Source organism: Tetrao urogallus (assembly GCF_951394365.1).
Source record: "Tetrao urogallus genome assembly, chromosome: 10".
NCBI classification, from domain to species: Eukaryota; Metazoa; Chordata; class Aves; order Galliformes; family Phasianidae; genus Tetrao; species Tetrao urogallus.
Genome location: NC_136823.1, coordinates 11,813,664 through 11,830,493, shown reverse-complemented (window position 1 = coordinate 11,830,493; position 16,830 = coordinate 11,813,664). Strand labels below are relative to the sequence as shown.

Below are 16,830 nucleotides of genomic sequence, written 5' to 3'. Positions count from 1 at the left end.
ACTGCGGGGCACGAGAGCACACCGGGTGTTTCCCGACAGCACTGCCACGAGGCACCGAGACGGCAGACGACAGCGCCGGGACGCTGCGTGACACGGGGCACGCCCGGCACCGAGGACTGCAAGGAGCACCGGGGACCCGGAGCAGAGGCAGCGCAGTGGGCACGCAGCAGTCAGAGCGCACCCGGCTCGGGGGCAGCGAGAGGCCCGGGGCAGCCGGCAGGTAGCGGAGGCGAGTGGAGTTCAGCGAGTTTAATGAGAGCAGGACAAACCCCGACCCCTGCCCGCCCCCCACCCTCCCGGTGCCCAGCCCGGCCCGCACCCCCAGGGCGGGTGCCCGCGCTGCCCTAATCGACTTCTTCCATGCTGCTGTAGGACGGGGCCGGACGCTCGGCGGGGCTGGCGAAGCGCTCGGGGAGGCCTTCCGCGGCCAGCGGCGGGGTTCCTTCGGGGGCCAGGCCGGATCCAAACGGCACCGGAGTCAGTCCCTGCAAGCAGAAGGCGGCCGTGAGACACTGCACGATGCTGCATACCTCTCAACTCCCACTCCGCTCCCGGCAAAGGCCCCAGAAGCGGGGCGGGTGGAAGGCAACGAGCCCAGAGCAGCCCCGCAGACGGCCCCGACCTGCCCGAGCGCTGCAGCCAGGCTGCGGCACGCTCGGCACAGCCCCGGAGCTGCCGCTTCGCCCCGTCCGGCACCGCTGCCCTGCGCCGCCGTGATCGGGACGGCGCCCGGCACGGCTGCGGGGCCGCAGGGTGGGCAGCAGCGGCACAGGAGAGGAAGGGAGGTTCCGGGAACGGAACCCCCACCTGCAGGGCAGGCAGGTGCAGGGAGCGGTGCGTGGCCCCGCGCCCAGGGCTGCAGCGCCAGGCGGAGCAGAGGTCACCCCGCAGGCGCCGGGCGCTGACTCAGCCCCACGAGGGCAGCGCCGTGGGTGCGTGGGGGCCCCAGACCGCAGACAATGAGGCGACTGTTCCAGGACAGGCACGTCCCGACGGCGGGAAGCACCGGGCTGGGACCCGTGTGCAGGGACAAGGGGACGCCCGTACAGCTGCACGACGGGGGCGGGGGGGCTCCAGGGGTTGCGTTTCCTCTCTGAAGCCCCTCAGCGCTGCCAGGGCCCCGGCCATTCCCACTGAGCATCCTTCCTCAGACAGCCAAGGGCACTGCCGGCAGGACGGCATCGGAGACGGAAAAGGAAATCACAGGACTCTGAAGTCACCTCTCAAACCCAAACACTCCCGAGCAGCCTGAGCCTCGCTCTGCCAAGGGCAACACGTCTCAATGTCACACACCGCTGCCGCTACAGCCCTTGCCCCAGCCCGACAGGACTGCGTGCTGCCAGGCCCTCCAGGCACCCGGCACGTGCCACAACTGCTGCCCCACAGCTGGGGCCCCACGGCACAGGCAGGCAGAGCAGCCTGCTGCACCCAGCTGAGCGCAGGGCAGTGCCTGTGTCGGCTGTGCCCGTAGGACCAGTTCAGGTGGCAGGAGAGGGACACTCCATCCAGCTGTCCTGGAGCAGCCTCGCGTACAGAGCCCCTGACTGCTGCCACCGTCCTGTCACACAGGAGAAGGTGCAGCAGCTCTTTGGAAAACCTGCCTTTATTGGCACACCCCACAACGTGCTGGAAAGTCACGCTCCCAGCACAGCCTCCCGCTGGCCTCCTGCAGCCTAGCTCCTGCCTGCTGCTCCCCAAGCCCACGCCAGTCCCCCAAAGAGGTGCTGCCCCGTGCTCCCCCAGAGCCATCCCAGGCAGCTGCACACATTGCAAACTGGGAACCCCAGACAGGCAGGGGCAGCCCACACAGTTCTGTGAGCGCTATGGGTGCCCCCTGGGGCAAGGAGCAGCGCTGTGGCCATGCCCTCTGACTGAGCAAGGAAGCACAAAGCACTCTATGACAAGTCATTCAGCCCCAGCACAGGAGATGATGCTGGCCTGGAGGGATACAGCTTGTGCCAGCTCTGAAGAATGTGAGGCTCCTGAAGCAGGGAGAGGCAGCGGGACCAATGATCATGTCAGGGCATCCTGTTCTCAAAAAAGCCTCCGAGCAGAGCTCTGCTTGTTCCCAGGATGTTCCCAGTGCCAGTGGCACTGTCCTTTGCCGAGCAGCATGTACCAGTGGGGCCAGCCCCGGTGCAAGAAGGCAGCCAGGGCGAGGGCGGGCTGAGGGGATGCTGGTTCTGGGCTGTGCCTTGGCAACGCTGGGGGCCGGCCACGCAGCCCTGCCAGCTGGCATAGGAGATGCCAGAGCAGACAGACAGGAGCCGACGGCCCCACGCTTCCCTTGGAGAGCATTGGTGCCCACAGCAGGTGCGTCCTTCCCACAGGGTTCTGTCCCGCTGCCCAGAGGGTGCTGTCTGGCCACCTGGCAGCCCTGACGTCTTCACCATGCAGCATTCTGGCACAGCGCGTGCCCCGGCAGCCCTGCTCTGCAGCTGGCTGTGTGCCCACACCTATCTCCAGCGGGTTTGGTAGATGAGCGGGTAGAACACGTTCAGGAAGAGAGCCACGATTGCGGCCGTGGTGGCCAGGATGAAGTATTTGACGCAGCCTTCATCTGGGTGTTGGGGGGTACCCGGACTCCTCTTCTGGCCACGGGGCCTCCAGGAGTTTCTCACAGGCCTTTGGGGAGCCTCGAGCTGCAGCTCTTGTTCTTCAGCCTCCAGTTCCTGCCAGATCAGAGAAGCCTGCGATGTGGAAACCTGCGTCAGCACTTGGAGAACACAACTGGCAACACCCCTCGCCATCCCCCGGGGCAGGCGGCTGCCTGCGAGCCCAGTCCCGTGCCCCACCAGCCCGCCTCCCCATGCAGCACGGTCGCGCCCGCCCCCACAGCTCCTCGGGGCTGCTCTGGTGGGCTCAGGCGATGCAACAGGAGAGCAGTGTCTTTGCAGGAGCCAGCGGCTGGATCCCTCTGGAGTCGATTCTGTGGCACTGACGGATCCATGCAGGTGAGGGGGCAGGTAGTAAGCCCGTCACAGCTCAAGTTTGGTGATCCCAATGCGACTGTTCAGATGACGGCCAATTCAGAAGCAGCTTGGATGGCAGGAGGCACGGTCGCAGCACAACCAGTCCCAGCTCTCCTTTGGTGGGTTGGGATCCTTTGAGAGCCAATCACAGCCCAGCTTCCAAGAGGATTATCTGCAGGCACCAGTCACAGCCCAGCCTTTCCCTGTGCCGGTGATCACGCAGGGCAGCCAATCAGGATGCGGGATCTCTGGAGGATGCAGGTGATTCCTGGCACTTGGATACCACTCCGCCCCAGTGGCATCCAATACATCCCATCACCATGTGGGACACAGTGCTGCTGAGGTCGTGATGAGCCCCAGGGGATCCAGTGAGGCCGGGTGCTGCAGGGCAAACAGTGATCTCCAGCACAGCAGGGATCCCACGTCCAGAGCAGGACAAACGGAGCAGCCTTGCTGTGGCTGCTCTAACACACACACCCTTGTGATGGGAGCAGCGCAGTTCCCAGCAGAGAAGGCAGAGCCAGGACGCCCAGCCCACGTGAGCCAGGCCAGCTTGTATGGCCAACCACAAGGTCCCTATGGGGCACACGTGTTCAACTATGCCACAGCCAAACACTGTCCTCAGATCCAACCAGGCCAGCACAGAGGGGACTCAGGGGAGCCTGGCAGGCAGGTGATTTGCTACAACACCAGCCCAGGCCTTTTTTTCTGATATTTCTGCAAAGATCAGTCCAACCATTGCCTACTGATGAGTGCTGAAAGTACTCTTCCTGCCAGCACACCCTCCTCGCCTTTCCTGCAGCACAACGTGCTCTGGGGGAGTTTCCCATCAGCATCCCGCAGAAGCTCACAGGCTCAGTACTTGCATTCACCTTTTCTGCATACTGGGCCACAGCAGAAAACATCCCCACCCTATCCCCAGGAGGCCGTACCTCCTGGCACAGCCAGCTCCCATTCCATTGTCCTCAGTACAGAGCCTAGCAGGGCACAGCCCCCTGCTGCCCATTCCTGCGCCCCAGAGCAGCTCTGCGCCCTCCCACCAGCACTCCCAGCCCAGTGGCTGGAACCCGCTCTTCCACCACCATCTTAGGGACAGGAGTGTTCCAAGCTCACAGCCAGAACAAGGCAAGGCAGACCCCAAAGCCCAGCTGGCACACGCTCCTTAGTCTCAAAGAGAGGCGGCACAGCCCCGCAGCGGTGCTGGGCTCCGTGGGGTCCAGCAGGTGGGCACACGCGTATTTCAAAGCTCTGTGGCTCTGACGCTGGAAGGGACACAAGCTCTCACCTGACTGGCAGCAGCTTCGGCAGAGGGGGTGCGCTCGGCTCGGTGGTCTGGGGGGTGCCCTGGCAGGGGTCTCTCCACAGGAGAGTTCCTCCGGCGGTAGAAGAGGACATACGCGTATCTGGTTACCACCTGGCTCTCGTCCACGGTGGTGACTGTGCTGTCATCGAAGAGCCGCCAGCCTGAGAGGAGAGAAGGGTTAAGCAAGGAGACTGTCCACAGCTGCAGGGGAGGGGAGGGCGGCGGATCCTCACCCACGTCACTGCGCTGGCTGTTCTTGTCGTTGGGCAGGCGGGCGTATGCCGTGTAGTGCCCGCCAATCATGCCTCCATAGTGATTGATTACAGCGTACAGGTCATACACGGGCAGCTGCTGCTCACCCTTCCGGCCGATGCAGAATTTGCTTAGGTCCAGGCTCCTGAGTACAGACACAGGGATGGTCAGGGAACGGCCAAGGCAGCACAAGCTGTACTATCCTCAGCACTCCATCCCCTGAGCTCTCACCGGACAGGGAAGTCAACCATATCGTTGATCTTGTCCCTCCAAATAAAGCTGCGGAAGGAGAAGCGCTTGAGCTGGATGATGAGGACGTTGGGCAGGCGCCACAGCATCAACTGCTTGGAGGCCTCACGGTGCTGTTTGCACTTGGGGCAGTACCTGGGAAAAATATGTATTCATTATCAGAGAGCCCCGGGTTTCTGAGCCCAGCCCTAAGCTCCCCAGTGTGTGGATGTGCCAGAAGAGACAGGAGGTCTCAGCCTCCCTGCCAGAGGCGGGACAGCACAGCCCCGCAAAGCTCTGGCATTGCTCCCTGCTGGCATCTGGCCTCCTTCCCCAGCGCTCCTGGCTGCCAGGAGAAATGTCAGGCAGGACCAGGCAGCTCCTGGGAAACCCCCACTGCTGCCTGCGCCCGCAGGCTGGAACCCGCCACGTCGCCTTCCTCACCATGCTTCCTCTGGGGCCAGGACTTCGGGCTTGGTGAAGAGATTGAGGCACTGCTCCAGGGTGAAGTGGCCAGCTCGGGCTGCTTCACTGGCTGAACTCGGATCCTCCACACACTCCAGCTCCTTGGACTCCACCAATACAAATTCCTTGAGGCGCTCATTGTTCTTCCACACCAGGGCAAGGGAACAGTCATCTGTCAGCTCCAAGGGGGTGTCACCTGCAGAGGGGCACACACCTCAGGCAGTTGGCCCCCAAGTCCACCCTTACTGGACTAGGAGCAGTCTTGCCAAGCCCAGTTTTAACACAGCACGGCCAAGAGGATGCGAGTGGTCCTGCCACGCACCCTCACTGCTGAAGCTAGGTTCTCCGCCCCAGGGGGGAATAAAATCAGCATCTATTCAGATATGAGGTGATCCAGCCACACAGATCTCCGTTCCTCTAGGAGTGTGGGAGGTTGAAAGGAACCAGTTTATTTGCTCAGGGGATTAGGAGCTTGAGAAGAGCTTCCAGGGAGCAGGCACAAGCTCTGCATGGTGCAGCCCTGCCCTCCCACGCCAGACACAGCTTCTGCTGCTCTGCCTGGTGCCAATGGCATACCTGGGCTTGCTCTGGCCCTAGGAGCCTCTTACACCCTGGCCACGTAGATCCACTCTCTGCTAGAGGCCGCGAGGGATGAAATTGATCTCCCCAGGGCTCCAGGCTCACCTTTATCTTCCAGCTTATACTCTTTGTTGGCAGCATCGATCTTGTTGATGTAGAACTGTGTGGCACGGGCGCTCAGCGAGTCTGGAGTGTGCTGGTACCCAGGGATGGCAGCTGTGGACAGGCAGGGACATATCTTCGGTGGCACTGCCTGTTTGCCCTGCGTAGGGGCCAAGAATTTGCAGTGCCCCCACCCCCATCTCACATGCTACGGCCTTGCAGGGACACAACCACGTGCCCAGTGTCCTTGACTATTTTTAGCAGATGCCTGCCCCTGGCAAGCCACGCTCCTCTGCCTGCATTGCCCCTTCACTGCACATTGCTGCCATCCTGAGACAAGTGTCTGGAAACGTGACAGCTGGGCGGCCGAGCGCAAGAGGCTGCTCCCGTGCAGCTGAGTCAGAGTGAGGGAAACATTGCGCTCACAGCCCCGAGGGGCTCCACGCTGGGCTCTGCCCTCCCACGGGACTCAAGGCTTCTGCCAACCCTGTCTCCCCACCCTCCAACAACCCAAACTCTTTCCAAGTCAGGTCTTTGCTCTGCTGCACAGGCCCTGCCAGGGCAGGGCAGAGCGTGGGCTGTTAGGCATTTCAGGTGGAGCTGCACTTCTGAAACACGGCTCCCAGAGCTTCCCGTATATCCAATGGGGTCTCCAGATCAAACCGCACGGGGAAAACAGAGAGTGTGGTGAGAGGCGATGCCAAGGAGGGAAAACTGCTCCCTGCCTTGCCTGGGGGCTGCCTGGGTTCCTGGCACAGACAGGGTTAGCACCGCAGCACCTCCTACCTTCTGGTTTGAGGGCTCTCTCATAGGACGGCTCTTTCTCACAACAGCTGTCGCCCTGTGAATCCATGTGCTCAGAGAAGCCCGAATCCAAGCTCAGCAGGGAACTCCTGGCAGCCAGAACCTTGCTCCGAACAGTGCCAGTGTCGCTCATCTCTGGGTGCAGCTCAGGCACAGCTGGTGAGAGGGGAGGCTCCTGCAGGAGGCCAGAAGCCCTGTCCCCATCCCCCAGCTCAGGAGCAGGGGTGGCAGCAGCACAGCTGCCTTTGGCCAGGGGCTCCAGTTTGTCTAGGAGAAGAGGCTGCAGCCCCTGCTCAGGTGACATCCGTCCCAGCTGGAAAGGAGGCTGGAACACGCTGACCGAGTACCTGGGCAAGGAGTTGTCAGTCACAGCAGGCCAGGCACAGGGCTGGGCTCAGCTCAGCTCCTGGCTGCACTTGCTGCTGCAACAGAAGCACCCCCCATCCCTGCACACTCACCTTGCGTAGCCCTCCAGCAGCTGGGCCAGGCGGGCGTAAGTGAGGCGGGATTCCGGCACACTGATGAGGAAGGGGAAACCGATGTTCTCAGGGCGGCACAAAGCCTTGTGGTCTGGCCAGTGTGTCTTCTGACATGTCCTGTAACACACAGAGCCCCAGTGAACCCAGTGCCTGGGTTCACAAACGGGCAGGACCTCAGCAGGAGTTTGGTGGGGCTCAAGGGGTGTGTTTGGAACAAGAGGAGTGCTGCAAGCCAAATTGGCTCCCTCCCAAAGGCCAAGCCCATCCCACCTCCTGCTAATGGGCTGAGCGCTCCCACTCAACCCTCCACAGCTGGAGACCCTCCCTCCCTGTGAGGCACCAAGCCAACTCACACGTTGCAATAACCGACTCGATAGCACCTTGTGCAGCGCCTAAGCTTCTCTTCCTCTGACAGCTGCTTCTTCTGGCAGGCTGCACACTTGGCGACAGGGACACTGGGTACCTGGGGGCGCTGCAGGAGAAAGAACCCATTGGGCATGGCAAGGCACCTGAGCAAGATCATTGGGCATGGCAAGGCACCTGAGCAAGATAAGGTAGCCTTGTCAAGCCCTTGTGCTTGCTGCAGCTGGTAGGAGTCACTCACCAGGATGGGCAGCCCTTTCCTGCAGGCAGAGGGCTGCCAGGGCCATACGCTGGGCACACATCAGCCAGTATGCCAGCCTTGTGTCACCCTTCTGTGCAAGCTCTAGCACTGCTCTCCTCATCTCGTTCAGCCTCCTAGCAGTCTCAATCCCTGCTACTTACCTGCTGGACCTGCAGCTCCACTACCCGCTCCTTGGCCAGCTCTGGGGACAGCACCTCGAAGCAGAGCAGCAGGTCTGTGGGAGAGACTGTGTCCAGAGACTGGGACGGCAAGAACATGCGTTGGAAGCGATTCTTAATTACCTGCCAGGAAAGCAGTGGAACAAGACTGTGTGAGGGGCTGCCTCGTGCTCAGAGGGCTGTCCAACTCTTTCTCTCCTGAGGAAGCCACACGAGCCCCATGGTGAGCTGTGGCAGCAGTAGTATCACAGAGACTGTGTGCTCTGCCCGCCATCCTGCCAGGATAGCACCGCCTGCCCCGCTGCAGAGGCTCAGCCCACTTGAGCAGGGTTCTGCCGTGCAGCACCTCGTGCGTGACACTACCATCCATGGACAAGTGGCTGCTGCTGGCAACGTGTGGAGCCAGGGGCATCCATATCAGCAACCCACAGCTTGGTGGTCAGTTTTAGCATTCTCACCTCTGCTAGGCGCAGGTTGTCTGGTTTCACATGCACACTGTGGGCCACCGAGTCGAGTACCTCCATGGCGCTGGAGTTCTCCTTGCTGATACTCACAAGGAACTGCCACAATGTAAGTGCCACATTAGTAATGCCACATCAAGACACGCAGGCCCTGGCTTAACACAAGCCCACTTGCACAGGACCAGCTGCCTGTGGCACCTCCAAGAGCCCTCTCAGGCTACCTCCCCAGAGTAATTAATGTCCTTTACCTTGATGGGTTTCTTGTGCGGCTCCTTTGCAAAGTAGTATACAGTAAGCACCTTCTGCTTTTGTGGGAGTGGAACAGGGAGATACAGGAAGGGGTCAAAGGTGATGGATACCTGCAGACAAGAGAGCCCACTCAGTATTGGGAATTGTTTGGGTCTGAGATCAACAAGACAACAGTCTCGTGAGACTGGAGATCCAGCCACATCCTGAGTGTTGTGCTCTAGGGGCTGGAGCCTGCGGAACAAGAAGCACAGGGGCACAGCCCCCAGGGCTGCTCTACCTTGGAACAGACTGGGCACACCAACTTGGATTTGTACTGGCCCTGGAATAGGTCCACAATGAAGGAATCATTCCTCATCTTGTGTCGCTGCCAGGCTTCCTCAGCTACTACCTGTGGAGAGAAAGGGCTCAGCACTACACTAAATCACACGGGCCAGGGCTGCTCTTTAGCAGCCAGTGCTCACAATAGCCTTGGAGACAGACATCCTCACCTCATCAGGCCTCCCATCTGAGTCAACAGTTTCTGTGTAGGGTTTGTTCTGGATGCGGTTGAGATCTTCATGCAGGCCATCAAGCAGAAAGGCCATAAACTCTTGAGCATCATGCTGGGCATAGCCAGTGAACTGGCTGGCCTTGCTGGCCACAATTGCCTGTGGGGAGCACAGTCATCAGCCCACCAGCAACACTGTTTGCCCCATGCCCAAAGCCTGGCTGCACCCAAAGCAGCAGAGCAGCACAAAGAAATGCTGAGACCCATGGCTGAGGACAGTGGAACAGCTCCCAGAACACTGGCACCTACCTTCAGTTTAGAGGGCTGAAAGGCATGGTGCGTGCCTTTCCACAGCGCTCGCAATAGCATGGCAAAGCCGATGGCCAGGCGTCCCCCTGTCCCTAGGGGGTTGTTGTAGTTGATTTCAGACTCAAAGGACCGATCTGTAAGATAAGAAAGAGAGTGAGGGTGGCTGCTGGCTGCACAGAGTGGCAGAGCTCTGCTGAGCACCAGGCATGTGCTCACCATGGAAGTAGTCACGTAGCTCCCGGGTGTTGGACAATGACTGGATGACGCTGTTCATGAAGCAGGTATTGCCCAGATTCACCAGCCCTGTGAAGCCAGGCAGGCACACCTTCTTTTTCTCATCTTCATCCTCATCATCTTCCACACTCTCAGCACTCACTGGGCTGTGTGTCATCGGTGGCACCATGCAGGTTGGTTTGGGCTGCCAAAGCAGAACGAGATGTGATGATGCTGTGCACTAGGGGGTCTCTGGAAACATCAGAGGAACCCAACTATCCAAGCCACACCTCACGTGGGACTGGGCTGGAGCCATTATCCACCAGGACAACCGCTGCCCCAGTTCTGCCAGCTATGCCTGAGGAGCGTTGCCGACTCCTCCTCCAGGAAGAGTCTGCCAGACCCCAGAGCAGCACCAAGGAGATGGAGTCCAACCAGAGGGACAAGTGGACGCCCACCTCCCCCCAGCCAGGTCAAACACAATATAGCTCTACTCACTGAGGGGATGTGTGGCTCTTGCTTCACTGCCACATGCTCTTGGGTTGTACGGGCTGCCACGCCATCCAGACTCCCATCCTCGACACGTGGCTTCTCTTTCTCACTGGTTCGGGCCTCCTCTTTGCTGGACAGGGGGTGCTGGTTACTGCCTGGAGGGGTCTTATCCAGAGGGGTAGGGCCTGTAGGCATGGCAACCTTTGCACCACCCACTGCACCTTAAAAAGGGGGAAGGGTGGGCCTGTGGTTAGCAGCACCGTGCACTGCCCACAGGGGGGCTGAGCTGCTCGGCCCATGCTCACACACAGCCTCTTGCCTACTCCCACCTTCCAGTGCAGGAAGGAGAGCAGCAGTGCCTTTCCCCGAGTGCCCAGATTGCCGGCCCCACACCCCTCCTTCCCCAAGATCCCATGCCAGAAGATCCATTCCTTCCAGCCACTGCAGGTGGCAAGGAAAGCACTTGGTACAGGCAGGCAGTCAACACAGAAAGAAGGTAGGGTGCAGACCTCGTGTGGCTGGAGCCTCCAGCCCTCCCCAGCGTTGGCTATGGCGTTTCTTCAAGCAGACATCAATGCGAGACGCTGTGAAGGTGTATGTGCACTGGTCTGGTTCAATAAGGTTCCTGCAAAACACACAGAAAGTGAGGATTGTCCCAGTCCCCCCAGCAGCCTCAGAGATGCTGAATTCTGCAAGGCAGGCCACAGTCTCCCAGTTAGCATCAACCCTGAGGGGGACTCCACAAAGCAGAACAGACATCCTCAAGCTTAGCCACACTGAGCACACAGGAGACCTGCCTTCTGGGGGATCCATTCTGCCTGGCTTCACATACCCACTCTAGTGGGATGTCTCAGCTAAAGCACACGCAGCCTGGTCTGGCTCTGTCCCCAAGAGCTCTAGATCAGGTTGGGCGAAGATTGCAGATAACGAAGTTTTCTTCTCTGCAATTGTCCCAGGATCGTGGTGTTAGTGCAGTATGGCGTGATAGAGACACTCAGGTGCAGATATGAGTATGCCCTGCACAAACCAGCCAGCTGGAACTGGCTCCTGCTCTCAGCTCCCTCATCTCAGTGTAAGCAGGCAGGATGGGAGTCATACCTGAGCTTCACCTGCCACCGGAACACTGTGTGGGGCCCGCAGCCAGGATGGAGGCGAAGGAAGTTTATATCACTGCAAAAAAATATAGAACAAGTGAGAACAGATGAACAAAGTAGCCTGGCAGCAGCCAAAAGCTCCACATCAGTTTGATGCCATCCAAAAATGCATTTATACCTTGTCTGGAACACCAGTGTAAAGTCCTGCTCCCGGAAGAAAACCTTGGAAGTCTCCTTATGAATCTCCTTCACATATACATGCACCACCACCAGGTCATTGCCCTTCTCATATGAGTCATTCTTGACAAAGGTCAGGCTCACAAAAGGCTCTGGCTCTGAACAGGAAAAGACATGAAAAGAGATCACCTTCATTGCACTCCAAGGCAGCACTGCAGGTTGGCCCAGGAGAGGTCCCGAGCAGAGGGTCTTTCCCAACCAGTCCACTGACCCCTGGGCCACTCACTGTCAGCTGCTGCTTCCAGAGCCACATCGTCCTTGGACCAGTCCCTCTTCTCTCCGTCTCTGCCCAGGGGACGCGTGGCTGATGGGATGGTCTTAGAGCTCTCTCCCAGGACAGGTGCACTCTCCCGACCCCGTGAGGCTTCAACAGGGCTGCCTGGCTGCAGGACTCTTTTCTCCACACAAGTGGCAACACGGTGGGGGAACATCTCTGTGGTAGCAGCAAGTGGTGGTACCTCCACAGGAACAGTCTCCTTGGCCATAATCACAGCCTTTCAAGACAGAAGGACAGTGAAAAAGAGATAACTTGACCCCCCGCGCCGCCTCTTCAGCAACACCCCATCGCGACGTACCTTCTCTAGCGGCGGTGCGAGGTCAGTCAGGGCTGTAGGCGCATCGCCCTGGCTGGCTCTGCCGTTGCGACGGCTGCCTGACCTCCCGCCATGCCCTTTGCTGGGCTCCACGCTCCCGGTGACTCTGGCATTCGGCTCCTCTTCAGCAGGAGCCACTTTGAGGTATACCGCCCGCTTGGCGCTGGGGCCACTCTGCGTCCCTGGGCTGGCTGGGCTTTTCCCTCCCAGGGTCTCGCTTCTTCCCTGAGCGCGCTTGGGGTTGGAGGGCTCTCGGCGGGTTCTTGGCAGCTCGGCGCTTTCAGTCCGTGGCTCTTCAGGGGTCAGTTCTGTAGAAGCAGCCTTCTCCTTCCCGTTCTCCCAGCACGTGGCCCCCTTGCCCAGCTCTTTGGATCCATCTTTCTTTCTCTTCTGTGAAAAGTAGCGCAGCACAGTGAGAAGACAGCCAGGCAGCAGTACCTGTCTTGCTTCCTGCCAGCCCCTCACCCTTAACTCCCCTTTCTTCCCCTTAACTCCCCCTTCTGCTGGCTGAAGCTGTGCCAGCTGACAGCGGGGCATTGCCTCTGAAGGAAAGGTTTTATGCTCGTCTGGATCAGCTCACATCTAGTCCAGAGACGTCCAGAGTCCAGAGACTGGGTTCTATTCCAGAACCCAGAGGCTGTGGCAGGCAGGACAGGGACATAACAACATGCCCTCCCTTGGACAGAGGTGGTTGGCTCAACAGCCCCCATGCAGCATGGGGATATAGGATGTGTCCTAAGATGCTCCCTGGGTCAGGGCAGCTCAAGAGCAGGGAGTGAAACCCTCACCCAACTCTGTCAAGCTCCATACAGTCCCCTGAAAGGCAGAGGTCCCCTTGCCCTCACCAGAAGCGAAGACCAGGTGTGGAGCGGGATCTTCTTCTGAAGCACAAGCTGCAGAAAGTTTCCCTTCTTGCACTGTATCTTGCTGCAGGAGCCCTCAATCTCCTCATAGAACTGACAGCTCCACTGGCGCCCATCTGCAAGAAAAGAGGGATGGGACCTCAGGCTGTGCAGCAGGCAGCAATCTACTCTACCCATAGCCCTCCCTCACCTGCCTCAGGGGCTAGGAAAGCTCTTGTCTGAGAGCCAAAGAGGCTGCAGGCAGGCTGCCACCACATCCCACGAGCCTCCAGGATGACACCAGCTTTATTGGGTTTGCTTTGTACATCTGGCTGGCCTCCTTCCCAGAGGGAAGGCACCGGGTCTCCCTGCCCTCAGGGGCATGGACACTTTTTCAAGGGATACCCAGCACCAACTCAATCATCCCAGAGGGCAGGGCAAAGATGCATCCAGCACAGCAGTGGGCACCTGTTCACTTGGCAGAGAGAAGCCGGCTCCCGTCCTCTCCAACCCTACACCCTTCTTCTTTTACACTGCTCTCATATCAGCCTGGCCTGCTGGCTGAAGCTGTGCCAGCTGACAGCGGGGCATTGCCTCTGAAGGAAAGGTTTTATGCTCGTCTGGATCAGCTCACATCTAGTCCAGAGACATGCCAAGCCCTGCTGGAGAAACATTTGCAGCAGTCACTCCATTCCCTGTACCTGGTAGTTTGATCACACAGTCAGTATCAGTGAAAAAAGTATCCACGTCCTCCACCTTCAGAGATCCACTTCCCAAGTTCAACTTGACAATGATCTCATCAGCATTCTGCTTCCAGTCCAGCAGCAACTCTAGGAAGAGGAAGGGAAGCGTCAGCCATTTGCCCAGGGTGCACAGCCACAGTGCCCACGCCCAAGCTGGGGAGCGTGAGCCCAAACGCGCATTTGGTTGAGGACATCAGGGCAGAGGACACAGCTCATGACAGTGAATGAGAAACAATTATAATCTACTCTTATCAGGTCACAGACAAGGAGCAGGCTGCAGCAGGTCAGGTGAATCCCAGTGGGAACCAGAGAGATCATGAGGCAGAAAGGCTTGGCCCAGTCACGTGCAGCAGCAGGGCTGGAAAGAAGGGGCGGCTCCTGCCAGCTACAAAGCAATTGCTGCTTTCCCAGCGAACAAGGAAGCCACAGAATTACTCAGGGGGATACAAGTGGACTCTGAACACAACCAGAAATTGCCACTTCCCCTTTGCATATGCAAAACGAATAGCTCAGCTACAGTCACAAAGAGCACTGTATTCCTGATAGGTAAGCACAGTTAACACAGCTGAAAAACAGGTGGGCCAGCCAGCCTGGCATGAACATCTCATCCAGGGAAAAAACACAGCAGCGGTGTCAAGCCACGGCAGACAGAACCCCATCAGGTGTCCACCAGGCTCTAGGTCTGCCCGTGCAGCATCCTAAAATCCCTACAGAAAAAACTTGATGTTTCCTTAATTTCCAGTTGGTTTAGTTCTACTTTCTCGACTGTCAGGATTTTTGTCTATCTGTTCTCAAAATGAGGACCTGGAGCCAAGGCAGAAACCAACCAGCACCTGATGGGTGACATGGCCTGGGATCTTCCCAGCCTGGCAGGTTTCCTGCTAAGAAACAAGCAGGAGGATGCCAGCGGCAAGATATCCCAGGGCTGTGCTCATAGGCACTGTGCACCTGGGCCAGAAGCAGTCTGCTGTGTGCCTCAAACCTCTCCCTCGCAGAGGGTAGTTCCCCACCAGGTGCAACATTCTCTGGGAAGGCTGCACCCTGTTAAGAGGAGCACAAGGGCAAGGGAGCACTCAGGTTAGTTCCGCTGATTGCCAGAGCACAGGATGACAAGGCAAGAGCTTCAAATCCTTTGCGAGGGCGCTCGGTGGCCATGCACTGGCAGCTAGCGCACACCTCAACTTACCCTCCTCCAAGTCCCTCTCCTGGGAGGTCTCAGCCTGCTCGAGCTCAGGGCGAGACACTGGTGGGCAGAGAAGCAGAGCACAGGTGGGTCTCTCATTCAGTCACTTCGGAGCACCGGCTGGTGCTCCAACACCCAAAATTTTATACGTCAAACCAAACTTCTGTCCAGCCTTTTCATTTTTACGAGCTGCTCATTTCCCTCAAGCTTCCTCCCACCTCCCTTGCTGCCTTGACCTTTTCCACAGCAGCAGAACAAGCCAGAATCCAGGATGGGTGCTGTGTACTCCTCACCCCAGTTCAGCAGTGAAAGCAAAATAACACTGATACACCAGAAAGACAGTGCTGCTTCAAGGCCTGAATCACTGTGGAGCTTGTGGTAACTGGGCTGTGTGCCCCACTCAGTATGCCAAGTCTCTGCTAGCTCCCAGCCTCCACCCACATAGGAGAGGCTCTGTTTTGATCTTACACTGAGAAAATGATGTTAGGTTGTGCTCAAACCAATTCTGCTGTAACAAGAGAACCAGGCAGCCCAGCTGCACTTTAACATTCCCATCACTGTGCAACCTGCCAGAGATAAAACTTCCTCCCAGATCAGACCAGGGGACCAAACTGACCTGACACCTAATCCCTGCTCCCTGCAGGATTACCTCCAAGAGCCAGAAACATTTCAGGGTCAGCTCCACCCCCACAGGGAGATGTGCTGCGCTAGGCAAAGGGGTCAGTGCAACAGCACCTTGTCCTGAAGCAAAGAACCAGTGGTAAAAGGAGCTGTGATCTCCACTCTAGAGAGCTTACAGGGCAGCCCTCCTCAACAGGCCACAGAACAGCAGGGAATCTCTGTTGAGTGTTGCAGTCACAGGCGTAATGGTGCAGCAAACCCACACTCTCTGCGCCTTGGTGTTTTGCATTGGGGGTTGCAGCCTATGGTTCAAGCGCAGACATCAGTAAATGCTATTTCACCTTGGCTTACAAAAGGCTGGGTTATTTTGAGGTTACAACAGTCAGCACAGAGCCGGCACAGAAATCAAGCAATTTGCCAGGGACACTGTGCTGCAGAAGCAGGAAGTTGTGTTTGCCTCCTCCCTGCAGGTACTCCCTGCCCAGCACAGCAGCCCACACCTGGAGCAATGTTTTTGTCACCAGATACACAGCGGCACGGAGAGAATTACCACAGAGCAATGTGTCACTCGAGCCACGCCTCGCCCTGCTACAAGACGTGAAGCAACAGCCCCATCCACAGGCCCTGCACCCCGTGGGTGCTGTCAGCACCTCCAGTACCAGCCTGCAGCACACAGGCCGAAAGACAGAAGTGAGTCCAGGTGCAAAAGCACCTGCAGGCTTTGATCCTACTCCCCCTGGGTGAGGCAGCTCAGCCCAGATGAAAGCAGTGAACAGGCACTGTGAGCAGCGCCAGGCTTAAACTAACAAGGGAATGGACCCGACCTTCCTCATATCCCTGAGGCGAGGCAGCACAAAAGAAAGGAGGTTACAGGTCCAGGGAGGACACTGTGCCAAAGAAGATCCCACTGCATGGTTTACAATCAGTCACAGGAAGCGATTAGTTAAATCTGCTTATCCTGCAACAGATGGCTGCAAGGCTCCCACCCGCAGAGCCAAGAAACCATCCTGCTGGGCCTGCTCCGTGCGGCACTGCCTGGGGGCTCTCACCTTCCTTGCTCTCCTGGTTGGCTCGATCCTTCTGCTTCTTCTTGTTGGTGGTATCATCCAAGCCCCGAGACACTCTCCTCTGGCCGGGGGCATTGGTGCTGCTGGACATTTTCAGCCGTTTGGACGACACAAACGGCCCACCAGGGTCGGTAATGGAGTCTGGGTCAGGGGTGCGACGTTTTCTTCCTGGCCCAGCTATCTTGGCGACTCTCTGTGCTCAAACTCTCTGGCAAGGAACTAGTGGCCTAAAGAGAGGAGAGAGCAAGCATGGCAGGAGGAGTAGATGGAGA

The 16,830-nt window shown here is 58.4% G+C and overlaps 1 protein-coding gene across 1 annotated transcript; it reads right to left on the bottom strand.

Annotated features, from left to right (window-relative positions):
- Positions 1-344: 344 nt before the first annotated feature.
- USP19 (ubiquitin specific peptidase 19) lies at positions 345-16,649 on the bottom strand (the record flags this gene model as incomplete). Its single annotated transcript, XM_079540293.1, has 26 exons — positions 345-485; positions 4,258-4,436; positions 4,509-4,672; positions 4,759-4,911; positions 5,200-5,416; positions 5,905-6,015; positions 6,688-7,052; positions 7,164-7,301; positions 7,538-7,656; positions 7,950-8,090; positions 8,426-8,527; positions 8,677-8,787; positions 8,955-9,065; positions 9,166-9,324; positions 9,474-9,607; positions 9,690-9,891; positions 10,185-10,399; positions 10,688-10,803; positions 11,277-11,348; positions 11,451-11,607; positions 11,736-12,003; positions 12,085-12,492; positions 12,948-13,081; positions 13,646-13,774; positions 14,874-14,930; positions 16,541-16,649. 26 exons carry the CDS (start codon positions 16,647-16,649, stop codon positions 345-347), a joined length of 4,212 nt encoding a protein of 1,403 aa, XP_079396419.1.
- Between the last annotated feature and the right edge of the window lie 181 nt (positions 16,650-16,830).